The 26,050-nt window shown below is 41.5% G+C and overlaps 1 protein-coding gene across 6 annotated transcripts in view; it reads left to right on the forward strand.

Annotated features, from left to right (window-relative positions):
• ZMIZ1 (zinc finger MIZ-type containing 1) overlaps nt 1–21,747 on the forward strand; it is a 365,555-nt gene extending 343,808 nt beyond the window's left edge. For 5 of the 6 annotated variants that reach the window (XM_082308314.1, XM_082308316.1, XM_082308315.1 and 2 more), the window contains 8 exons: nt 338–443; nt 1,014–1,174; nt 1,493–1,560; nt 3,436–3,504; nt 4,045–4,292; nt 7,337–7,500; nt 13,301–13,549; nt 17,276–21,747. In XM_082308314.1, the coding sequence (XP_082164440.1) occupies nt 338–443; nt 1,014–1,174; nt 1,493–1,560; nt 3,436–3,504; nt 4,045–4,292; nt 7,337–7,500; nt 13,301–13,549; nt 17,276–17,383 (1,173 nt within the window). In that variant the 3' untranslated portion in view covers nt 17,384–21,747. The remainder of the gene's footprint in view (nt 1–337; nt 444–1,013; nt 1,175–1,492; nt 1,561–3,435; nt 3,505–4,044; nt 4,293–7,336; nt 7,501–13,300; nt 13,550–17,275) is intronic. The other variant, XM_082308317.1, reaches the window with a different exon arrangement.
• The last annotated feature ends 4,303 nt before the right edge of the window (nt 21,748–26,050 follow it).

The following is a 26,050-nucleotide window of genomic DNA, read 5'->3' on the forward strand; positions in this document are numbered from 1 at the left end:
AAAGAATCCAGGGTTTTAAAAATAAACCCTGATGTCAGAGATGAATACGTCAGCCCTATGTATTCTGAATATTAAGGAGGGAGAAAATGCAGAAAATCTTTGCTTTTTTTAAAGCCCTTGTATATGTTACGCTCCTGGAGCACAGAACAACATACTGCACAGCGTGCAGAATATCCCTAAGGGAGCGCATGCGCGCAGCAGAGCAGAACCAGCTTTTGTATTTAAGCATGAGGATCTTAGGGAAGCCACATGTCCAAGGGAAGAATGCAGCTCTGTTCAGCAGCATATTTACCATGTGCATTTGGTTCTCTTGGTAACAAAATGCGTTTTCTTTCAGTCACACTTGTTCGTGTTGCAGTTAGTACACCGGCCATCAGTTCGCTCCGTACTTCAAGGTCTACTGAAGAAACGCCTCCTCCCAGCAGAACATTGTATCACTAAGAGTGAGTTTTCATTTCGTGTGGGTGGTGACTTTCTAGAATGCCTATGTTCGGTTGTGATAAGCTATTTCTACAAAAGATTTACTTGCTTATTGAAAACCTTAAGCCGTACTTGTCAGGAATTTCCAGGACATCATGTGTGTAGATTAAATCCTTGGTATCCTCAAATGTTGAGGGCTATTTGGGTGAGGGTAACAAAGTACCAAGGATACAAGCTTAGCTCCCAACAAGGACTCTCCCATTCCAGGAGAATCTCTCTGGCTTTTCCCCCATATTTGTTTTTGACTTACCTAAAAGCCCTGTGTAGAAAGATTCTTCTTTATCTGTTTAGGGCTGCATTAAGTGCTTATATGGCACTTTATTTGGTTGAAGGTATAGCTGATACGCGTGTGTGTGATGGTTTGTCTGTTCAGGAGAACGTTCTAAATTACACCACCTGTGTGGGTAAATTGCCCATTAAATTGGCCCTTGAAGGTTGAAGTGTTGGTCTTTCAGATTTCTACATTAGAATTTCTATGTTTCTACAGTACAGTTTTGTTTTCTCACACATACATATACCTTCTTCCTAAACAGTAAAGAGGAACTTCAGTAGCGTAGCAGCTTCCTCTGGCAACGCAACACTAAATGGGGAAGATGGAGTGGAGCAAACTGCTATTAAAGTGTCTCTGAAGTGTCCGATCACATTCCGGCGGATTCAGCTCCCAGCAAGGGGTCACGATTGCAAGCACGTACAAGTGAGTAGATGCCAGTGGCCTGGCAGTATTCCTTCAGCCATGTGTTGTTACAATACCTTTAGCTTGGTCATTGTATGAGAGAGCCTAATGAAATGGGATTTCTTTGTGTCTATCAACCTAAATAATTAACTATATATATGTTTAATGTAGAGGGAGAAAGTAAGCTGTTTGGCTAGTAGGCTTTTTTTCATGGCAGTTTTACTTTTGTCCAACTGATTTAATTAATACAGTATTTTCCCTTGATTTCCTCTTTTTTTTCTTTTCCTTCCCTCCCCCCCCCCCCCCCCCCCCCCCCCTTTGTTTCTTTCTGATACCTAGTGCTTTGACCTGGAATCTTACTTGCAACTGAACTGTGAAAGAGGAACTTGGAGGTGTCCGGTATGCAAGTAAGTGCAACCAAACTACGTGAAATGCAATTGTACACGATTTGACCAAATTCAGGTCATATTTAAGGTCATGGAGGGGAGAAGAAGGAAGTGCTAGGAAATAAGGTGCATATATTACATTTACATAATAGCATAAAGTCCAATGAGATTTCTTGCAATATTTCATAAATTGAGGGAACGCCCTGGATTATTTAAAATTTAAAAATTGGAACTGGAAACTTAAAAATAGAGATATTTTCTCACAAAATACATAATCTGTGAGCTCTTATTACAGGCTATCAATGAGTTGTGTAGAGTTCAAAAGAAGCTCAAGTATTTATATTGATAAGACATAAACGAATGAACTGGGAGTTTGTCTTCCCAGATTATGAAGTATAAGCAACTACCAGACAACAACATGCCATGGCAAAAGAATGGATAGTCTATTCTGGAGTTATTTTTGTATAATTTTAATGCTGTAATGCCCAAATCACTGAACTTAAATATGTAGATACTAAAGTGTTCAGCATCCAGCTGAACATTAAGTAAGGGTGCCAAATAACTGTATCAGGTGCTGTGCTTTGAGTCACATAGATATGCAGTTAATGGCAGTGTTCAAGGAGAGGGAGAATTTTGGAGACTGCATCATTTGCCAGTAATTAGGTAGGAAATGAAGTTGGATCCTCCAAGGTCAAAGTCAACATCAAGTGCAAATTAAAGTGAGAGCAGAAAGCAGGAAGGATTCTCGTCCAGAATAAGGCTGATTTTAAAAAAGGTGAAAGATTTCCGAGGAGAAGTTTGGAGTGATTGCTTAAAGGAGAAGAGGGATAACTTGGCATACTTTCAACCTTACGTTTTGACCAGAGAGCTAGTATACTGCAGAAGACATGGAACAAAAAGCTTTGAAGTGGTTACAGACTGCCCATTCTTACATTTAACTGGGCAGAAAGAATCACAGAATGTCTGCAGGCCGGTTCAGTGTCTGTAACCTACTGTGCTCAGTCCACAGGGTTACGAGTTCCAGCCTCAGCTGAGGAGACAGGGCTCTGTAGCTCCAGCAGCTGTAGCTGTAGCAGCTTGTACTTTATCTCTGCAAGTCTCCAGTTCAATCCCTGCTGTGCCAGCCGATGTTAGGTATAAACACGAGTGGAAATTGTCCATTCTGTCTGCTTCTGTGGACATTGCGGACTTGAGACGAGCTTATTTCAATGACTATCCATGATTGATATGTATCCTAAAGTGCAGGTGCTTTCTCTGAACTACCTGACTCTTTTTTATCTTCTAAATTAGGCTAAAAATATCAAAAGAATTGGATGTCTTGCTTCTTAATTTATATATTCATACATCCAGGCCAAAATTTTTGTCCTGTTTCTCTGAGTATGAGCACCGGCATTCAGATCTAAGTGCCTACATAACTAAATCATTTCCATTTTTGTTTTGTTCTGTCCCCATCTGTGCTGGTCTTAAGTAAAATAGCTATAATACATAGTTACTTTGAAGCCATATTACTGTGTAGCTCAAAAAAAAAAAAAAAAAGATCCAATGAGAAAAAAAAAATGGTGCTAGCTGATGTTCACAGGAGAGATCTGCTATGTTTGAAAAGCCTTTAAATTTGCAATATATTTCACTAAAAAAATGATTTAAAGGGTGTGAACAGCTTGTGGACACCACAAGTAGATGTATCTTATCTATTGCATGTAGAATACTATTATCCTGGTAATGCAGATACAGAGCTAAAACTTTTTGCCCCACATCATTCCTAAATTATGTGTTACAGATAGTAAGTTGGTGGATCCTGGTCTGCCAATTTCATCACTAACCTATCCTTCCATCCCTTTTCCACACATGTGTAGCAGTATTCTAACATGAAGTTTGGTGTTTTTTTTTCCTTTCTAGTAAAACTGCTCTGCTGGAGGGCTTGGAGGTTGACCAGTACATGTGGGGTATTCTGAATGCTATACAAAAGTAAGTGAACTTATTCATTTCTGATATCCAAGACTAAGCAACTAGGAGATATGTTAATGCGTACTGAGAGAGTCACACCAAAGTAGGTCTTAGTGATCGAACTTGAGTATTCTATGTCATGGCTCCTTGGTGGAGCTAGTGATACAGTGAATAGTGAATCGGTTTCCATCTACTTAATAGATCTTGTTTGAGTTATCTCATGATGGCAACCTCACCAATGAAGCAGAGGGAAGAGTGAGAATGGAGGATTAAATGCTTTCCCGTATTTACAAGTAGTCCCTCTGATTCGCATGTGGCAGACCATAGATATGTTTGGATTTCGTTGTGTGGATAAACACAGAAATGTGCTCTCATAGTTGCCTTTTTTAAAACTTGCTTTCAGCACACACTTGAGGAGTAAAAGATCTTGAGGTTGTATTATACTAGAGCATTTCAGAACGTTTGTTACCATGCAGATTCTTATGGAAACTTCAGCAGAATTAGTTAAAAAGACAAAAATAACCTCAATTAATGTGCTAAAATTTTCACATTATTTTACAGCTCAGAGTTTGAAGAAGTTACCATTGATCCAACTTGCAGTTGGAGACCGGTTCCTATAAAGTCAGATATTCACATCAAAGATGACCCAGATGGCATTCCCTCAAAAAGATTTAAGACCATGAGTCCAAGCCAGATGATCATGCCAAATGTGATGGAGATGATTGCAGCTTTGGGTCCTGGCCCGTCACCTTACCCATCTCTACCCCCTCCTCCAGGAGGCAACAACTCCACTGAATACGGTAACCAAGGTTAGTTTTACAGCTTTGTGCACCCAGGTGGTCACTCTAGAAGTCAGTGGTTCGGTCAGCTTTGTGATTCAGGTATGTTAGTGCATCTCCTCAGAGACACACAGAAGGAAAGCAAATTATATGGCTGCAATTCTGAAATTCTGCATCAATCTTTTCATTTAAGATTCATCTGTTTAGAGGAAAATACATTTTAGTAAGGAAATTGGTACTTGTCCTATTTATTGCCATGCAGCCCTCCCTGAAACAACAAACATTGTATGTTACCTTATATATTCATGGCCTGCCACAATATATATCTTTCCTCATTTTTTCTGTCCATTTTCTTTCTGTTCCTTTCTCATTCAAGTGAAGGCTCCTAGTGTTTACAGAAGTTACAAAGTAGAGAACCTGGCCCATTAACCCTGCTACTTGGGCTGCTAAGTTTAACTTGTGGCCAGGTGGGTGACATTTGGTAGGCCACCCAGAAAGTGGATGACTTTTAAAGAGATTTTTAACTGCTTTGCAAACACCTTTGCATTAGAATGAGTTCCTCTACCCATGTGCTGCCAGATTGAGAAACAGGGAACTATATACAGGCAGTGGAGATACGTTTTCAAATGACTGGTATATTGTGAATAACTCAATTACAGTGACAATTCTGAAAATATGAAACCAGAGACTGTTTCTTTTGGAAGTAATATGATATGACTCAGTTCAGCTCTGGGAAAAGACCAACTGTTCACACCATCAGAATCCCCAAATTGATTACAAGGTGATATATGTGCTTTTTGCAGGCATTTGAAGAAAAATATAGATTCCATTCAAAATATGGTTAATTTGCTCCAATGACTGCAAAACTGGTGACAGATGATAAAACTTTTTAGGTTTTCAAACAGATGAATGATTACTATAACAAAGCCAAGAGCACTGAATCACAAATTTTTCACTCATTTAGTAGGAGTGAAGTGCAGTCAGAGCATGAGAACAGAGCCATCTATTTTTCATCATCTTCCTAGCTCATCATCGGGAATGGACAGGGTAGTCACGTAAAGTGGGATTTAAGGTTTGTGTAACGATTGCTGCCTAGACTGTTATTTCTCTGCCTTCCCCTGTGGATCCTGTAGCAGAGGTAGTCATCGCTTCTCTGAGCCCTGACTCATCAATGGCAAGTGAAACCCACGCTCTCCTATTTCCCCTGCAATAGGCATATCAATGCAGAGCACCAGACTATCCTAAATGTCTTTATAGGTCTGCCCCTCAGCATGTGGCACAGCTCTTGCCCCAGGGAAGGGCATGCTGCTGCGTGGCTGTAACTCCCTGGGCATACTGCCTTGCATCTTCATTCTCCATCGATACGTGCACTGAAACTTAGTGTTTAGAATTAGGTAACATCCTCTGATTACAGTACTCTAGAGCAAAGTAGTAGTAGTATTACTACTGTGGTTTATGTGTGTTTATTTGGATTTCACAGTAAGCATACTGAAGTTTAATTTGCAAATATAACAAGTACTCAGTAATAGAAGACCTTATTCCAGCTCCCTGCTATTAAATCTTTCCTGAGAAGCAAGGCAAGACCAGCTATATTCTGTGAGACTCATCCAGTTTGCAGATTAACAAAATGAGAATTAGTAAGGCTCTTCAGTATTTACATGATAGATCAAAGTCCTGACTTCTTTGAGAAATACTCTTACATGGCTAATGACTTCTATTCCTCTGAGATTAAACTTCCGCTTGTGAAGCTGTACGAAAGAGCAAATGATGCGGCTACTTCAGTTTGTCAAACTCCCTTCCTGACTTGAAAAAATTTAAAGCTGCTCTACTTCAGCTGACGAACTGCAGGCTCTCCGTGCAAGCTCCAAAGCTATTCTATTATTTCAGAGCTCAGTATCATCCAATACAGTTGCTTATAAGAAATAGCTGAGTGGCCTTAGTTCCATTTTTGCTGTTCATAGCAAATAAGCCACCAGAGTTGCTATCTCAGTTGGAAGTGTTAACAGGGGGATCTGGACAGAAAAAATATGGAGAGTAAAATCCCTGTATTGGGATACATGCTTGCTTTAGAATTCAAGTGAAGATCACTGGGCTGAGGTGGGACAGATCAAAACATACTGACGATGGTCATACAGTACTTGTCCCGCAGATCAGCAGGGGACTCCAGACTTGTTGCTAGATGGTAGATGTGTGGGGGTGAATCCAGATCATTTATTCCAAATTGGTGTGAAATTTTGGTGCTTTGGAGAACGTTGTTTTGGGCTGAAGTTAGGTGGATTTCATAAATTCACTAGTTCTTCATTACGAGCGTGCATATTCACATGCTGAAACACAGGCTATAGGCAGCCAGTTTGTAACTCTGAAAATGAGAAGAATAGATCCAAGAAGGGAGAATTGATGTTGTGTTTGAAGACAGTCAAGTGAATTTTATTAGGTTTTGTGGGAGCAAGGAGAATTACATTGCAAACCCCAATTAGACACGAAGGTCTCTTCTGCATTATCTTAATGGCAGTTGCCTGTTTATACTACAGAAGAAAAGGTAAAATAGATGCTGTGCTATGAACTGATGGTGTGGCGTCTTCCTGATACAGTTCTGTCAATTAGCTTCATTAGAAACTGAAGCAATGTTGCAGTCTTACTGAGTGCGTTTAGCGTAGACATAAATAACAGAGGTGTCCTATAAATAATTTTGGATTTGGGCAGGCAGTCTCAGTTGCACTGAGATGCTTCCAGATGCAAATATTCCATAGGATTTAATATCCCTTTTACTTCTCGACTTGGTTATGTGGTGACTTGACAGTAGTTTTTCAAAATGTCAGCAGTTTTCAATTAGTTACAACATGTGCATGAATTACTACAGCAGCCGGTATTTGGAAGGTGAGTGCCGTTTTTTCCCTCCCTGTTCCTCCAGCTTACTCCGGCGGTGGGGAGCACAGTGTTGTCACGTTCAGCATTGCAGTTGCCCTGTGCAGTGCAGGGAGGATGCCGTGCCGCACAGCTTTTACAAGATACTCTGAGAGATCAATGTTGGGAAACAAATAGTTTCTTTCATATCACATCTGTTTCTCTTTTAGGCAACAGTTACCAAGGTCATGGCAATTTTGACTTCCCGCACGGGAATCCTGGTGGCACGTCTATGAATGACTTCATGCATGGGCCACAGCTGTCACATCCCCCAGACATGCCGAGCAGCATGGCAGCTCTCGACAAACCTCTCAGTCACCCCATGCAGGAATCTGTAAGTAATGGTGCTGTGGACGTAGATTTTTCTTTGTGGGGGTAAGGAGCTCTCATCCAGCTAACGGACTTGCCTTGTGAACTGCTATTACTTTTTGTGGATTCCTCACTTTGGAAGTTTGTGAAATAGCCATTTTTAGTTTCTGGCCTTTTCGAGTTTTTGGAGAAGCGTTTCTGAGCTTTTTGAATTGTCATTTAAGCTAGTTTATCTGAAAGAGACAACCTGGCTCAGTGTGCTTGTGTTAATCATAGTGCTTTGCTCTGACACCTGAAAAAAAACTAGACTTCATTCCCTAGGCCAGCAGGGTCTGTGAATATCCATCTTCAGCAGACAGCTTGTTAGAGCAAGACATTGACTGACTTCAAAGCAGGGACAATATCTTCCCTGGCTTTGTCCCTGAGGGCAAAATTTGCATCAAAGCATTTTGAGGGGGAATCCTACCCAAGTAGCATGAAAGGCACCTCTAAGATGTTGGGAATAGGACAAGCCTGTAGATTTCCAGGAGAGACGTTGCCACTGGTCTGAGAGTGTATCAATGTAAGATACTAAACACCGGAGGTTCCTCAGGTCTCAGATGGAGAGGCAGAACTCTGCCTTGGAAAAGCAGCTTGCTCAGAGCACTGAGTTTTATATACAGAACTTTATATGAAAATGCAATACTGCAGCAGCTAGGTGATAGAAAAGCTACCGGCAGCATTTAGCTCTTAGGCACGGCTAGTCATCTATTTTAGCTCTGTGTGTGGGGGGGTGTATACATCCTTTTATGTTCATTTAAGTTACAGGGCAAGGGCTTTATAGTGTGCTGTTACTGCACAGGAAGGATGTTTAACTTGACAAGTCATCTGTGCCATGTCTTTAGTGAATACTAGAAAGTACAATTTCAGCATGTAATGAGGAAATGTGGTAGCAGATGCTCAGCACAAGCCTACTCAGTCAATGTCTTCTCTAGCTGGCAGTGGGTTTTCCAAGGAGGATGGTGAGAAATAGGAAGAGAGTGGAGTTCTTAGTATAGCTTGGAGAGAGCCCAAGTAACAAGACTGTCTGCAAAGGAAGAGTCCAGAAACTGCTAACGACTTTACAGGCTAATAATGGAGAGAGGAAACATGCTGTAAACTTAATTTTATATGGGCAAATTCCACATACCCAGCTTAAAGAGCAGTCTGAATTATCTGCATCAAAACCAACCATACAGTATTAGAATATAGAAGTGAGGGGAAATACTACCAACCTGAACCACTCACAGCTGCTTCCCTTGGAATCACAGCCACAGGGAATTATTCTTTGCCTCCCATTACCTGACACCTACCTCCTGACTTCGTCAGTTAACTGCTATTCCTTTGCTATAGTGGTTGCCCCAGTGAAATTTCTGAAGTGGGAGGATATGAAGTGGTTGAATATGAAAGTGAAGAATCTGGCTTTCTGAAAATGGGACTGCTTATGGGTGATAGCAGAGGTGAAAGTTGCTCAAGGCTATGCATGTTCCAGAGCTGTAAGAGGGTATTTGGGCAAATGTTAATGGATTTTTGGTTCTGCAGGCCAGTCTGTAGCAAATGTGATACTTGCTTATGATAGCTGGCAATTAAAGTAAGCCTTTGCCTCACTTCTCCCTCATCTATCATGATACGCAAGCTATAATATTTGGGAACGGGAAGCGGCGCTAAAGCAGGTTCCACCTAGTTTATGTCAATGGCTGATTTTCTCTAATGAGGATCAGTTTTCAGGTCTATTAGCACAAGGGAATTACATTGACCTTGTCAACATAGCCACATGGTCTTACGGCCACATTTGAGAGCTGTTAGTGTTCCCACACAGCTTTTTCAGTATTATAAAGTCTCTGCTTTCCTTTCTCTCTTTTTCTCCTTCTTTCTTCTTTCTCAAAAATGAACTGTTTATCTGTAGCAGCCACTAAGGAAAGGCAGCTTTAAAATTACTGCTTTTAGAGAAATGCGTGCCATTAACGCATTCCTAAATGGTGTAGCTGAATGTCTTTGGACAGACATCTGTGTACGAAAATAACTATAAATCACATTGCCTAATTGAACTAAGGTTTTAAGATGTTGCATGTTCTCTTGTCTGGCTTTCTGTCTTTCCTTTTTACACATTTAAGGTGTATTTTGTGTTCGTCTACTATTCACGTTTCGTGTTTACAAGGTGAGTCAGGATCAGATGTTTGGTCCTTTTAGACCTGAGGTCTGTCTCTTACTGGAGCTGAATGCTGCTGAATGCTGTTCCTAATTTTCCTGTTGTGAAGATTTATGTGGTGGCCCTTATATAATGGTAGGCAGAGAAAGCTGATCCCCCCAGACATACTCCATAGGTCACTCCAGGAAATGCCGATGTGTTTGCCCAATGTAGGCAGGGCTGGGTAACCAAGGCTGGATCATCAGAACTACCTTCTCTCAACACTGCTGTTCCGCTCCTGTGGAAGAAGAAAATCAAGACCTGAAAGTGGCCAGAAGTAACACCTCTTCCCCAGTGTAAAGTGTTGTGAGAACTATAGAAGAGATGCTTCTCTGTCGGTGCAAGATCACTATAAAATAGCTGCTACAATCGCATCATGTTTGTTTTCAGAAATTGTAAACAAGTTTTAGACAAAGGTAAATTCAGAGTTAGCTCTAGCTTAGTGCTTATTGCAGACAGTGTAAGGAGTGGTACATGACTGAGCAATGGATGATCACGCCATAGTTTCATATACACACTGAGGTCATATGAGCTGGTGCCGCTGTAAAAGTTCATTGCTCTTGTTTCTATATTCACTTTTCCTTTCTCTCACACCAGCCCAAGTGTTATTGCAGCCATGAAGTGATCTGGATCTGGGTACTGATGTGATTGAAAACTAATTCGGGGGGGGGGGGGGGAAGTTGAGCTTTGATCCATGTCAGTTCCCCAGTTGAGTTCACTGCCATGTCTGCGAGGATGCACCCGATGACAAAGGCATGGATGGGAAAAGTGGCCAAGAACAGCAGCAGGGCAGGATAGCATCTTTCAGTAGTTCTGCCGGCTAACCCAGGAAAAGAGTTGGTAAAACTATGACCTCAGTAATGGAGAGAGATATAAACCATCGACTTAACCTGCTGATCTTTTTTTTCACTATCAATTTTCTCCTGAGATGAAAGGGATATTGTTCTGCAGCCGGCAGGTCCCTTTGCTCTGCAACTATACATCTCGGCACTCCTAGGGGTCCCTGTTGGGCTCGTAAAGAGGTGTGTTGTTCTGTGCTATTAAGCTGAAGATGTAGTTGTGTCTGCTATAAGCTTTTCTTCTATAGATTGTAAATATTTTAAGAGTGCCAAAGTTTATGCTTCTAAAACCAGCTCTGGAATTACCTTGCTACATAAGCAAAGGCAACCTTGTTAGACTCTGCATTGGTAGTGTGGGTTAGTGTTTTTAAAATAAAATTATAGGAGTTGCAGACCCAAGCTGAACATACACAAAGAGTATTGCTTAGAGCGTTTTTGCACCACAGCAGACTTATCGTTAGTTAGCTGAATGCAAACAGAAAAGTGTTGAAGTCCTGAGCGTTTTGCTTTCTCACAGGTAAGCTGGTGGAGTCTGTGGCCTGTCAGATGGATTTTGAACCTGCGATGGCTGTTTAAGGTTATGGTGGCCCTCAGTCTTACAATGTACAGTTACTCCCTATCCAACAGTTATCTCAGGGCCCAAGATACTGCCTTATCAACTAAATATTTATATATATAAAATGCTTGCCTATATAACATAATGTAGAATTTCTAACCTGCTTGTTTGTTTTGAAATGTGTCTGAGAACATATGAATGCCTCTTAGTTTAAATAATTAGTGATACAAACATGCCAGTATGACTCTTCTTTTGTGCATTCAGGGATAAATTTAAGAGACTATTCGAGATAATCCTGTTTTGTTTTGTTTTTTTCCGGAAACTGCTTTTCCACTTTAGCAACACTGTCTTAAATTGCTTTTTACTTTTTGTTGTTATTAAGCTTTCTTAATTTCCACACTTTTCTGTTGCACGTGTCCTCAATGAATGAAGAAGGAAACAGTACTATTTGGGTAGACATCTACTTTCACTTGGACTTTTGCAAAGTTTTGAGGCTGCAGATTCATTTACATTAAGGTGTGGTCTGTGGGCGGATTTTGTACAAGTTAACCCCTAAGGTAACAACAATAATGTTGCAGAATACTTTTTGAGTAGTCAAAACGTGACCCTAATGGAGAGAAGAGTGTATATCAGTACTTTTTAATAGTTACTTTAAACTCTCATGTGGGAAAGAGGCCCAAGTGTAGTGTGGCAGATAGAATCCTGCTTGTTTCCACTAGCCTTCATATTACCAAAGTACTGAAAAGGACCTCCATGTAGCTGAGTATGACTGTCCCAGTCGATCAGTATTCAGGTCTCAGTTTTCATACGAGTGGTGAAATGTATTTTTTTAAATGCCTGTTTCTGTAATTTTTTAAAATTTTGTGGGAACATTTTAATTAAGTTTTGTAATAACCTCCCTTTTGCTTTCCAAAACTGAAAACTAAGGTTAAAATAACTTTGCAGTTTACTGTGATATGAAAGGGTCAATGCTGACATAGCATTTTGCTGGTTTCTGTTGGCTTGGCTGGATGAATTTCATGCTGTTGTTGTATGTATCTGTTCTTTTATTTCAGCTCCACTTTGTGGCAATATGTAGCATTCCTCAAAAAATGTTTACATTTTTTGCTTCTCCATATACCCAATTAACATGAGACATCTGATTCTGAAGCATTCAGACGCTTCCTTCTCATGGCACCAAGGTCAAGCCCCAAAGAATCCACTAGCATTAAATGTGATGTGCAGCAGAAGGAAGAATTGGGCTTGTGCATTTTAGTTGCTTCTCTGTCATGTGAGGAAGACTTTTCCCCTGTTCTTCCATAATAGGGTTTGGAAGATGCGTGTGATTTGATAGTTTATTCCCCACGTAAAACATAAAACATACTAAGCTTTTGCTAGAGAACTTATCCACGGCGTGAATACAAAATAGAAGTGTGATCGTTGGCTTAGTGGCACTTAGCTAGTGCATTGTACTTTGCAGTGGGCAGGTATGCAGCCACCTGCAGCAGCTCTGCTGATGGGTGGGGAGCTCGCTAGCTGAGCCCACTTGGGTTTTTTGTCAACCATCAGAACCCATCAATATCAGCGAGGAAACTCTTCAGCCCTTAAAAGGCTGAATGCAACACTGAAAAGTTGTTGCATTCTGAAAAGAAAAGGAGGGGAGGAGCGGGGAAGGGCTGGTGTTTGCAAGGTGTTTGTAATGAGCTGAAACACGAATAGGCAGCGGTGTCAGGAAGCTACCCAGTAAGGCAGCTGAGCAGAAATGATGCATTTTCTCGGTTAATCAGTTTCCTGGCGTAGGGATCGTTATTAAACAAATTCTCCATTCATTCATGGAATTTTTTAGGGCAAAAGCATCTGCCTTGCTAATGCTGAGCAGCACCCAGAAGCCTCCTTCCCTCCTCTTTGGGGTTCATTGTTTTGCATCTGCAAGCGCAGTTTCCCACATCACAAGGAAGCAAACCAACAGCACAAATCCAATGTGTTTATCTCCCCCTTGCAGATAACCTTCGAAAAGCTGAAACACTTTCTCCGGCATTGGGATATGGAGTTTTCTTTTCCAATTGTGCTTTTTTATTTCTTTTTTTGTTTTGTTTTGAGTTCTTTTTGTTTTGTTGTTGTGTGTGTCTTGTTTTTAATTTACTTAAGTTATTTCTTTTTGTAACATGCGGTTACAGAGTCAGGCACCGCGAGCACTGTACCTTGTGGCCTCACTTTCTTTTCCTGCTTTTTTCCTCCTCCGCAGATCCCTCATCCCGGCAGCACTGATCAGTCCCATACTTCCATGCAGCAAGGTTTGCACGTCCCTCACCCCAGCAGCCAGTCAGGGCAGCCATTACATCACAGCGGGCCTCCTACCCAGCAGTCCCGGCAGCCGCCCCCGGCCGCTTCTAGCAACCATCCACACAGTGACCTGACCTTTAATCCCTCCTCAGCCTTAGAGGGTCAGGCTGGTGGACAGGGAGCACCCGACATGCCGGAGCCCTCGCTGGATGTAAGTCTGTGTCATACTATCATCTGCCTGCCATAGCGTGTGCTTCGCATCGCGGCGGGAGGGCGGGGAGGGCACGGGGACGGGGAGCCGCTTCCACAGCACATGCCATCCTTTCATGCTTTGGTACATGGGCGCAGGTGCTGCAGCCGAGGCGACAGGGTGCTCCTGGCTTGCTGGGAGAACGGTTCTGGCTTGAGCAGCTGCGTGGTGTGTGAGACATAGCCTCTTCCTAGCACCAAGGCAGGCATTTCTTCAGATGGCAGTTCAGGCACCAGGCTGGGAGCCATCTCCTTCCTTCCCCCTCATCGCTGGACGGGGGCTCCCGTGCGCTCATCTAGACCCTGAAGCCATCACAGTGCCTGAATAAGAGGAAGGACGCAGCTGTGTGTGGTTCTGACTGTAGCGGAGCTGTGCCAGGCGAGCTGCGCGCTGAGCCCTGCAGCGTGCCCTGGCCAGTGGGAGGGGACCTGTGCTGGCCCACCCCGTGGCACTGTCCCTGCTCCCTGCGGCCAAAGACAGGCGGTGCCCATCCATACCCGCTCCTGCGCGTAGCTCAGCAGCGCAAGTTCTTCCTCCTGGTACGCCACATAGGAAAACAAACAACAAGGACGTCTTCTGCCTCCTTAGCCGCTGTGGGAGGCAGCTCGCAACTAAACAAAGATAAACCTAGTTTCAAGGCCAAAAGTAATCTTCTGTCTCTTACCATCCATTCAGTGGAGTCGGAAGTGAATTATCTGAGGTATCTCTCCGGTTAACCACCTACCTCCCGAAACAGAAATTCCTTAGCGCTAGGATTGGATTTTCGTTTGAGTCGTGCGTTGCCGTATGTGTATCTTCTGTCTGTTCCAAAGTCTGCTGCTGCACAGTGTAATTTTCTTAGAGAAATGTTCACCTCTGTGCCTCGGATTTATATCTGTATTTGCTGTTGCTGTATACTTACGTCTTCCCTGTCACACACGAGCACTGTCCCGGCAGGTAGCATCGCAGAGGGGAGGGAAGGGGTTAGGGGAGGGATGGATGCTCCAGTTACAGGAGCAGTGCTCAGTGGAGTAACTTCTGTCTGAACCAGACTGCTGCTGTTTCACACAACACAGTCACACACACATCCTTTGGGAACGATAGTTCATGTGGCAATTAGAGTTCTGCACCCTTAAGGACCCTGTATGAGCAATATTAATAGGTGAAATAAAAATGTCATTTTTTTTCTTCAAATATTTAAGTGACATAAAATATGCTGTTACAGGTCAGGCACTCATTCCTCAGTGAAAAGCAAAGCAGAAAAACCTGTACATTTATCCCAGTACATAGTTACCACAGATGGAGGCATGCTGGATTCTTAATGGGAGGCTGAAATTATCTTAGCTAAATGAGAAGGCCAGTGCTGTACAGTGTGGGGAATATAGTTCTTTGAAATATCTGTGAGCTCAATCATGATCAGATGGATTGTATTAATGGGTTTAACTTTCAGTGGCTGTGTTGTGGAACCAGACTGAATAAAGTCCCATGCAGCAAACCAAACAGGGGACTGTACCATGGGCAACTTGGTCCGCTCCCTACTGACACAGTCACATTAATTCTTTAGGACTTCAGTGTGATGCAGGCTAAGGTTTAACCTGGGTTAAAGGATATACCTCGTGTAGATACAGATATAGATAGAGGTGATCTGCACTTGGACCTCAGACAGCAGAGGCACAAGACTCAAATGGCTGGTTAGACCTCTCGCATATTCACTTCAGGAGCACTGGGTGCACCTCTCCAAATCCTGCCCCTTAGTCTAGCACGTTCCCGTAGCTTCTGCCTGCGTCCCACATCGCCCCTCGCAGCCCCTGGTGCCCCTCTGTCTCCTACCTCTGCTCCAGCACAGCACCCTCAACGCCCAGCAAGTCCGTTCTGAGGCCTCTGGTTTTCACACCAGCTGGGCAGGAGGCAGGCTGTGCTGCCTGGCCCCTCTGACCAAGGCAAGCTGAGGTCACCCTCAAAACTCAGGACTTCATCTTCACCTTTCTAAAAAAAAAAAAAAAAAAAAAAAATATTTAAATCCCCTGTATACAAGAATGACTCTCAGAGACGTTATGTTAAATTTTTAAGGATTGAGTTGTAAAATCGTAGGACAAATTCAATCATTTTTTACTTTCTACACATTTGGTGGGGCCACAGTTTTCTTTTGGGCTTCTGTACTAGGTATTCATAAAAAATTATGCTAGCAGGTGAAATACATTTAAAAGCCTTATATCTTTAGTGTAGCACTATGACAATAGCATTTTTACCATGAATAAAACGAGGCAGTATTTTAAGAAAAGCATTCCTTCTGGGAGACTCTGTGTGTAAACTTGACATTGCATTTTTTTCAAAATGCTTAGGAAGTAATAAACTTCGTTCTGCATTTCATGTTTAGCTTATTGAAAAATATGTTCATCCATATAACATTAGAAGATGAAGCTGTATTTGCACAGGAGTAATAGAAGCATATAAATATAATATTTGCATGCTAAATGTGATGCAGTCAAGCTTTTAGTTTTTTAGTATTTGAAAACATAGAACAACTTTAAATGAATTTCTCGTACCTACTGTTAAGTTTGTTAAAGCAGTCCATATTTTACTGTCTTTGCTTTAACACAACACTGAATATAAAGGGAGTTTATTACAAACTCTTCCCTGCCATTTTTTATATATGACGCTTTTACTTTTGACTCAGATATGGCGAGATGCAGAATAAAGCAGAAAACATTGCCTGGTACACAACCCAGGAGTTACAGTTTGCTTGTTACCTGTCAGATCAAAAAGAATCTGGGTGATGGTTGGAAAACCAAAATTTTCTATTTGAAACACGGTATTAATAAAAATGTAAATAAAACCCCCACAGCTATTCCTTTTGAGACTTTAAAATGTTGTGGAGATCAGTCCGTCTTCTGTTGGATGGGGCGTTCTGCCCCTGGCACTTTAAAATGTCTGCAGTTGGATGCAATGCTGTAGTTGAGCAAGTACTGCCAGCCACTGTAAACTCACTGCCGCAGAAAGGAAAAGGACTCGCCCACTTGCCTTGCCGCTCCTCTCCCCATACTCCTCCTCAGTTGGGGTTTTTCTCTTTTGTTTTTTTTTTTTTTTTCTTTTTTTTTTCCCCCCCTTTCTGGGCTAGTTTTAACCCTGGGTGAGCTCCCTGCCCCAGCTCCCTGCCCCAGCGCTTACATCAGCGCAGAGCGGCGGCGGTGGCGGGCTGAGGGGTGTGGAAAGGGCAGGGCTGCCTCTGTAGGGTGAGGGCTTCAGGTGATCATCGTACTGGCATGTGCAAGTCAGATAGAGACCAGTCTTTGCTGATCTACCTTAAAGCTGAAATCTGTATTACTCAAACTGTACGTTTCAAGTTTTTATTCAGTGTTTTATATGAAACTAACATACGTAACGAGCGTTTATGGAGAAGTTTTTGCCAGCATCACTAGCCGGGAAATACACTTTGTTTATTGATGGACTGTGTGATGGGGAGGTTGATGGAGAAACCCCAGCTGAGATGGTAATGTAATTCACAGGTGAAAACTGAGCAATACAGACTTCCACAAACAAGTGGATACTGCATCATCTTAGGGTGTTAGGTTTGTGTCGCTGCCTTCTGATTTATTTGGATCTGAACATAGGAAAGCCAGTTTCCAGGAATATGTGGTGTTTAATCCCTTTTTTTCTCAATTGTGTTTCTGTTATCCGTAATTTTCCTTTTATCTTTATATTTTATAGCTGCTTCCAGAACTCACAAATCCAGATGAGCTGCTTTCGTACCTGGATCCTCCTGATTTGCCAAGCAATAGCAATGATGACCTTCTGTCTCTCTTTGAGAACAACTGAAACCATATGTATTCTCCCATCCCTTTCACTTGTTCACATGTGTGTGGCTGCACAGCGAGGAATCTTTAACACTCCTTTTCCACAAGAGAAGAAAAAAAAAAACTCACAACTTGATCCAATGGTGCACTCCCTGCTTTCTTCATCTCAGAACTGCTTTTGTCAGCTTCAAAGACTGCGAAAGTGACGGGAGAAAAAAAACACAAAAATAATAAATGCAGTAATCTCCGAGTCTGCCGTGCTACACGTGACAAAGCAGCATAGACAGTTGTGCAGCTATTGGAAAGCCCATTCGTTGTTCATCCTCTAGAGAGAGAGTTCTGTGATAAACATAGTGTGAAGTATCTTGGCAAAAATGAATCTTGGCAAGGGAAGAAAAGGCAACAAAATGGAACTGTCTTTAACTGACCCGTCTCAGAGTGTCCTTCCAACGCGTGTTCTTCCATTTTTTTGAAACTGTATCTCCCTCCACCCCACCTTCCCTCTGCCCCCCTCCAACCACAGGTTTGCGTTGGAGCGATTGTCCTGGCCACACACAAAAAGAAAAACAAAAACACGTACAAAGCTCAAAAAAGCACAAATCCTACAGTCAAGTGGCAAAGATAGGGAAGACAGACAGGCCCGTCAGAGGGAGCCAGCAGTTTAGCGAATGCGACTTCAGTAAGGGAGTCCTGAGAATCTCCAGGCTGCAGCCGTGGGTGTCGGTATTTCTGCAAGCGCAGGAATCTTAACCACCTCTTTGCAGAGGTTCCTCTGGCCAAACACACAGATTGGAAACACCCAGGAAAAATTAAAAAAAAACAAATGTTTGCAATGTTTAGGGATTTTTTTTGTGGTTTTGGTTTCAAATCAGTACCGTTTGTGGCTGCATTAACATCCAGCTGTTGAGATCGCTGTAATAGATCTTTTTGCCGTGTATGGCATACGGAATGGAAGAGAGAGGGAGGGGGGATGCAAACCAAACTGTTCCCGATTGTCACCTACGGCCTTCGGTGCCCCGAGCGTTCGTGTCACTGTCTGTACTGCACAATCCATAGTAAGACAAGCTGGGTTGAAGGCAGCCAGGAAATCACTGCAGGATGGAGGGAGAGCAACATCACTATCTGCGTAATTATTTTTAATAATCGGCTTGAGAAGGGGCATTGACATTGGACAGACATCTTACAGCTTCATTTTTGTTTTGCTTTGCATTCCGTTTTTGTGACTGTTACAGATAATTCAGCCTTTTTCTTTTTCCCTCCTTCAGTTTCTTTTTTTAAACTTTGGCTGCCGGGATGAGCTCTTTCTCCTGAAGGACCGGGCATGGGGAGAATAAGTAACTGTCGGCAGATTGCTACTGCCCTCAAGAGACCCTGCTGCCACAATCACTGTCTTGCCCCTGTGGTCTGTGCTTCTCGTGTGGTTGCTGCTCCTGCATGAGCTTCCTATTGCTTCTGTGCCCATTTCTGTGCTCTTTGTCTCTCTCTCTTTCTCTCTCTTATAAATGATGTACAGTAGCTGTGTAAGAAGTGCATGTGTGCCAACTTTGCCCTTGTGGTGCAACATTTCAGCTTTTGCCCACTGTACAGTTATTGGTTTCGTTTCTTTTTGTTACTAAAGCAAACGCGACCCTACTCCTTTTCCTCCTCCCAAATCCAGTCAAACGCCCGTTGTTTGCTCACCACAATATGTTTTAAACTGAAGTGCCAGGCAAAATTTTGTTTGTTCCTGTCGGTTTGAGTAGATAGCTTCCTAGCCCTCTGTGTTTAGTTTGCAGTGCTGTAAATGGCATGCTCTGTGCTTACGACTCTGGATTTGCTTTCCTCACCAAAGTCATCTTTGTAAATTCTTTGCGGTTTTTGTTTTATTTTGCTCTTTTTGTTAACGTTTCCCACTACTGCTGTACATGCGTCATGATATATATATGCTAGTCAGCAGCACCTTGCTGTAGATATTAAAGGAAGTGGCGGTTTAGTTCTTTTATTTTCCAGTAGGAGTATTGAATCTGTCAAACATATTATGTAGAGATGGTCCCACACTTATATTTTTCCTGTTTCAAGTTTTTTTAAGAAAGGCGCTGTTCATTATGCAAAATCAATTATTTTAAGAATTGCTATTGTAAATATCTTTGTGAATATTTTAGTATCGTCTTTGATAATATTCAACATTTTCATGATCTGGTTATACTTTTGCTGGTGTTTTTAAATACCTTGTCTGAAGAAAAATATGGGTCCTTTTTTAAAAAAGAAAATTGAGGGTTCTTTAACAGAATAAGGGAGTTGGTTTGGTTTTTTTTTTTCTTTTTTCCCCCCCTGTTTTCTTTTGATAAATTAGCCCAAATTTCATATCCATTTATGTGATGAATGAATTGATACATCAGGCAGTACCTGGACAATCAGGGCCCAGCTCTGTCGTGGAAACATAATAAGAAGTGATTGCCTAGGGCAAAAGAAAAAAAAAAAAAAAAAAACGACTAACCGACGGATGTTCATTGACTGCGGGTGATTGTGGGCTGGTAATGGCAGAGGTGGCGTTCGTTTGCCCAAGTGAGCAGGACACCTAGGACCGGCTGTCTGAGCAGGTAAAGATGCACTGAGGCAAGCAGCAAGTACGTAAGGTACCATATTTATATCGCTATACTGGTGCTCCGGTCTCTGAACCTGGGGCACGGTAACACTTAGGGAGGTTGGTGGGTGGGGGAGGGAAACAGTATAGTATATTTTATTCTGCTTAGAAGTGTCTTTTTTCTTATGTAGGCGTGACAACCTGCAGAGGATCTCTGCAGAATATTAACGATACCTTGGTGTAATACATGGTAATATGGTTGTGGTGTGGTGCTGCTATCACACAACTCCTAGGAAAGACCGTTCTTCAGTTACAGATGTGTTTTGTAGCCATTTTGCTGTAGTAGTTTCCCCCTGTATTTTTGCTGCATTGTTTATGTAGGTATTGAAGTCATTGGCAGGGGTGGCTAATGATAAACTGACTTTACGCCCTTAGAGTTTGGGGTTTTTGTTTGGGGGGGAAGGTTCTTAAGCCATAGGTTTGGGAATAAAGAAGATTTCTCGCTATTAGTTGGAACTGGTTGCTCAGATTTTTTTAATTGAGTCTGTTTAATGTTCCACCCTCCATTGATTCCTGAGCAGCTAAGTTAGTCACCTGAAATGATTTTTCTCTTAAACACAACATTAGTATTTTAAACGAGGTATGTTAAGGATTGACCTTTTGCTAACTGGTAGTATTTAAAACGTATCATTTAAAAGTACCTGTTGGAAAGCATAAAGGGAAAAAAACCCATAGATATTAGCAATATGTTTGGAGCAGTGTTTGCATCTGCGTTGTACAGTAATAGAGAACTAAAGTGGACGGTTGACATTTCTAAGCTTACAGAAACGTTTGGTTTCTAAGCAGAACTCAAGAGAGAAATTAAGATTTTTACCCATCACCCAAATGTTGGACATTTGAGACAGTTTTAAAACTTACCTGTCAGCTAAAATCAGGTACTGTATAGTGGAGTCAGTATGAAAAAGCTTCTAAATGAAAATTTAGTTATTTTTTTATCTGTTCACTGCCGTATTAAAGTTTAGAGAAAAAAAAACCTAGCAAATAGGGTAATCACAGTCATTTCTTTTAAAGCTTAATTATTATATGAAATTCCAGTAGTATTTTTATTCTTCTTTTTTGGTTTGTTTACTTTTTAATTGTTTCCCTATGGAAGTTCATCTGGGAAAGAACCCACAGAGATCTACAGTTCTGCTGCCAAGACATTATTTAGGACTGACAGATACACGCCAATGTCTGCAGCGGAGACTCAAGGGACAGCTGTACATATGTAAATGACAAATAGAGACATGTTAACAGAAATGCATTCATTTTCCTTGGAATGTGCATTGTTTTTATTTCGCAGGAAAAAAAAGCTTGAAGCTCCATCTTATGTGGAAAATGAATCCTGTTTGTTAGCGTTTGTGGAGTCTCAGCATTTGTTTCACTTTCACTTCTGTAATATACTCTGATCTTTTGTTTTGTTTTATCTACATGTAATATTTAGCTTACGTGTACTAGTCTATCACCTGTGTATTTTTAGGGTGCTACAGAAATAATGAAGAAAAATAAGGGGATTGAAAAAAATTGTAACCAAATTCATACTTTGTACAATTTTTGATATCACGATCAGAGGAGAATTAAAAAAAAAAAAGAAGTACAATCTGAAATAACATGCAAAAATGGCCATTGTCTTTGTTTGTACATTGTATGTACAGTACAATGCAATCATTTCATACTTTAAACTGGTCAGAAAAAATAATTGTGATTTTTAGTCTTGCAAAACTGTATGTAGTTAGATGATGTGACAACCTAATATTTATCTAATAAATATGTATTCAGATGAAACCTGTATATTAGGTGTTCATGTGGTTATTTTGTATTTAAAGATCAAATTATTTGACTATTGCTAGACATTTATATACTCTGTTGTAACACTGAAGTACTCTCATTTGCTCATGTTAATTTTTTTTTTCCTAAATAAATTTGCAAAATTAAGGTCTGGCTAATCGGCAGCTGCTTCGTAAATTTTCAGTTTCTTTTTGAAAGAACCAGCTTCCCCTTTGCCCTGCCTGGTTTGTGCTAACGGGGAAGTCCGTCGCGCAGGAGGCAGCTGCTTCATCAATCTTGCGTTTCTTTTTGAAACAACTGGCTTCCCCTTCGCCCTGCCTGGAGCCTGTTAACGTGGCGGTCGGTTGCCCGGGATGTACCTGTGGGGAGCAGGAAGGGAAAGGGGTGAACCACCCTGGAAGAGACACGGAATAAAAGATTATGAATTCAAATTTGCTGATAGGCACGGGGTCACGTGGAAAAAAGTCCCTGCGAGCGAGGTAGTGGTGACGTCCAGTTCCGTACGCAGGGCGCTGCGTACGTATCGCCTAAACAAGTAGTAATTACTTGGAAGTGAAATCTTTGCATGACATGAATATAACAGGAAAGGAGGGCTTGTCTCTGGTGTTGGCACGTGTGGAGGGATTAAACATCCAACACGGGAGATGGTTAGCTTCGTCGTCATTTTAAATGCTCGCGAGTTTGATGCTTTCCTTTCAATTGGAGCCTGTCGTTAAAGTGAAATTAGTGGCCTTGGAAGAGGACTAAAATGAGAGGTTTGTTTTTTTTAATGCATCCCCATCTTAAAGTTGAAGGACTTGGTTTCAAAATGCAGCCTTTGAGTTACAAAGTCTGCTTAATTCACCTGCCAGTTTAACTGTAAGCAGACGGTATCGCGACACAAGGAACACACACAGGGTCGTATCAACACCAGCCGTGGCATGCACAGCTCCTGTCCCGGCAGAGTGCTACACCCGTACTTGGCTGCGGCCACAGGTGCCGGCCACTTTGCAGCTGAGAACTTGTTTTAATAGAGAATTACTGAGTACCTCTGTATGGCGTTTGTGGAAGTGTTTAGTCTAAACCCACCTTTGAAGTGCATTCAAATATATAGGAACAACCTAACCGTTTCAGAATATGAGTATCTATACGAGTATGTAACTGAGATATAGCAATTACTCCGCAGCTCCACAAGGACGCAAGTCCTTATTGTTGATTGAGATACACACAAGTATATATACAGATACATACATAAAAATCTAGACAGGAGATTTATTTTCTCAAAATTGGGAAAAACAGTTTGTTTCTGACTCTCAACTTCTGCCTTGCTTGCTGGCACTACCCGTTACAATGGGCTTTTAGGATAACGTAATAAAACTGCGTTACAGTGCACTCGGTAGTGAAACAGAAAAAAATATTTATCTGCTCCAGCCAATAATTAATGAATATTTTGGTTTTGGTGTTCTGTTTTCCTGGAAGCTCCCAAGAAGTGTCAGCGAGACATTGTGCAAACCCGCTTCGGTACTGTACAGATGGAGAAAAGCACGAAGAGCTCGAGGGATGTCCTTAAGCGCCGTACATTTTTCAAGCTTACTTTGAAGTCTGAGGAGGCTACGACAATTCCGACAGTGGAGTTTCTCCCAGGTGTCACCTGAGGACCCCAGGATAGGTGTGATGTTTGTATCCAGTTGATGCCGTGTCTCCCACCCCGCGTTCTGGCAGCGCGTTCTGTGCGTCGTGCGTTCTGCGAGCGCCTCCAGGCAGCCGCCTACGTGAGTATCTGTCTATGACTTCTCGGCTTGTCACTGTGCTTAGCAATTGTCAAACAACTTCAGAGCACTCTTATTTCCCTACGTTTTTTCTCTACTCTTCCTAATCAGTATGGACCTCTGAATCACATTATTTTGGTTATCCACGTCGTGTTCCGTTGCCATGGTCTTCATCGTGCCTTTCACAGGAGCAAGAGGCTGAAAAGCATTAGAAACACGGCAGAAGGAAGGACAGGGCCCCCGTGTGTTTTCTGCTTGGACAGTGGGGATGGGACTCCTGTCTGTAAACACAGCTGCTTCCTTTCCGTTAAAGAAGCAAGCTAGGCAGCATATAGAACAGTTGTACGACTCTCACCTCGTATGCTATATATAATGCTCTCATTTGTTATCCTTCTGTTTCCCTTTAAAACTAATTAACATACTTTTACATTTGTGTACCTAGCCTCTTATTTGTATGTATATTTAACCAGAACCCACTTGCCTCTTATCCGCTTAAATTCCAAGTCTACAAATCTTCCTGTATTGTGAACTTCCAGTCACGAACGATTACCTTTCTTTTTTACATTTTGAATTATTACCAGCATGTCACCTTATTACAGTTTTCCACTTTCTATGTCACTGAAATCCTACCGATTCTATGTAGGATATTACTCCTAATGTCTGTCGTTATGTCAATGCACTATTCACATTTGTTCTCTCTAAAAGGAACACAGGATTTTTCTTGTATCAGACAGACCACAGAAATCTTCTGCTGAGGTATCTTGTCTCATCAGTACACAGAATTTTGCAGGGGAACATAAAAACAGTCCAGAAGGAACCTAATTAATGACGCCGTTTCATTTATAAAGCAAGCAGGCAGCAATTACATCATGACTCCTACAGGCGTTAGCACACAGAATCGTACAGACGGGCGTACTGGTTTGTTTGCTACGTGGTTCGTCTGCATTTCCAGAAGCTCCTTGCCTAAATCGTAATAATTGGTTTTCTGCTATCTCAGTCTATCCTTCTGTTAAAAACCTTCTCTTTTCTAAGTGTGTGGACTAGACGAGATTAAGCTCTTTCCCTGTTTATTGAATGTCTGCTTGGTTTGTCCAGTATCTTTCCGATTACTGAACTCACGCTATTTTTTGATAGATCCAGTTACACATAGTAAAGTTAGCTTCTCCAGAACCACTAGTATCTGCTACTTTTAAATACACTGGTCTCGCTACGCTTTTTTGGCTTCGTTAGACATTGTAAGCATTTTGGGATTACCAATTCTGTTTTTCCCCTAGGTCAGAGTTTTGACCAATTACATTTTTAATTGAATCTTACAATCTAAACTCTCCTGTTTGTCCATAGTTGTTTCATGATGTTGGTTTTTTTTGGATTTTGTTGAAATATTCTGGAACACTTAATTTCATTTGTCACCTTGTTCACATATCAACACATCGATTATTGTGAACATGGAGACAGGTTGTTAATTTTAATAAATTTTAATTAGTCAAACACTAGAAGAAGTGAAATATATTTTTAAATATTCAGACTGTTGTTAGGGTTGTATTCATCTTCCTTTTGGTTTTTTTCTCCCTTCATTTGGTTTGCAAAAACTATTGAAATGCTGGAGTTGAAGTCTATTGGGGTTTTAATGCCTATCTAAATTGATGGAAATTTTCACCAACTATTCTTACGTTTCAAATTTATAATCAATGCTCATTTTTTCCTTGTTCGTTGCTTCTGTATTTCTCAGGATGTACATTTGTACCTGCAAAATCAGTGAATTTTGGACTTGCCCATGTACCCATCTGATTAGCTGTCCTAGTTAGTGACTGGTGAAAATAGCCAGTTCATAAAGTTATGCAGAATATGTTGCTTCACAAGAAAGCGTATCTGGCTAGCAGTTTTCCTTTCTGAATTATGAATGATGGTCCCTCTGGGAAGAAGCATTACTTTCATATTGCCACTATCAAACCGATGGCAAAATGTGGAACAGTGACACTGAGACAGAATCAAGCGGTAAGGAAACCTGGACTCCTGACTCCTCTGAATGCTGATAGAAATTCTTACCCTGACCCTTTAAGTATTTCACCAAACATCTCATTATCCAAAAATGATGTTCTTCAGTTGTAAATGTGACACACGTTAATTTGCATCTGACAACTTGTTAGCTCAGTTGGTGGGACATTGTGCATTCAGATGATTGTCACATGCAATTATGGCATTTAAGTATGTCATAATGTTCCATGCTAGCTAATGGAGTAATGCTGTTATACGCTGATGGTCAGCAATCCTTTCTGTAGTGAAATTGCAAAAAAGCAGAAAGGAATTTGAGAGATTCTGTATTGTGAGGTTGGTTCCAGCAGAATTGTTAATTAGAAAAACTGGTGGAATTTTTTTAGTCTTGTTACATCTGTGAAGCTTTGAATTTTTGGGTGATTCTTGTTCCAACTGATGCCACCTGACCATTTTTAGCGTTCAACTCCTGTTGTGAAGTTGTACAACTAAAAAACATGTCTCAAAACTATGACTATTGTTAGAATTAGTTTAGCGCAGACAGGATAATTCATCTTGT

The sequence above is a fragment of the Platalea leucorodia genome, assembly GCF_965183815.1.
Source record: "Platalea leucorodia genome assembly, chromosome: 4".
Classification (NCBI taxonomy): Eukaryota; Metazoa; Chordata; class Aves; order Pelecaniformes; family Threskiornithidae; genus Platalea; species Platalea leucorodia.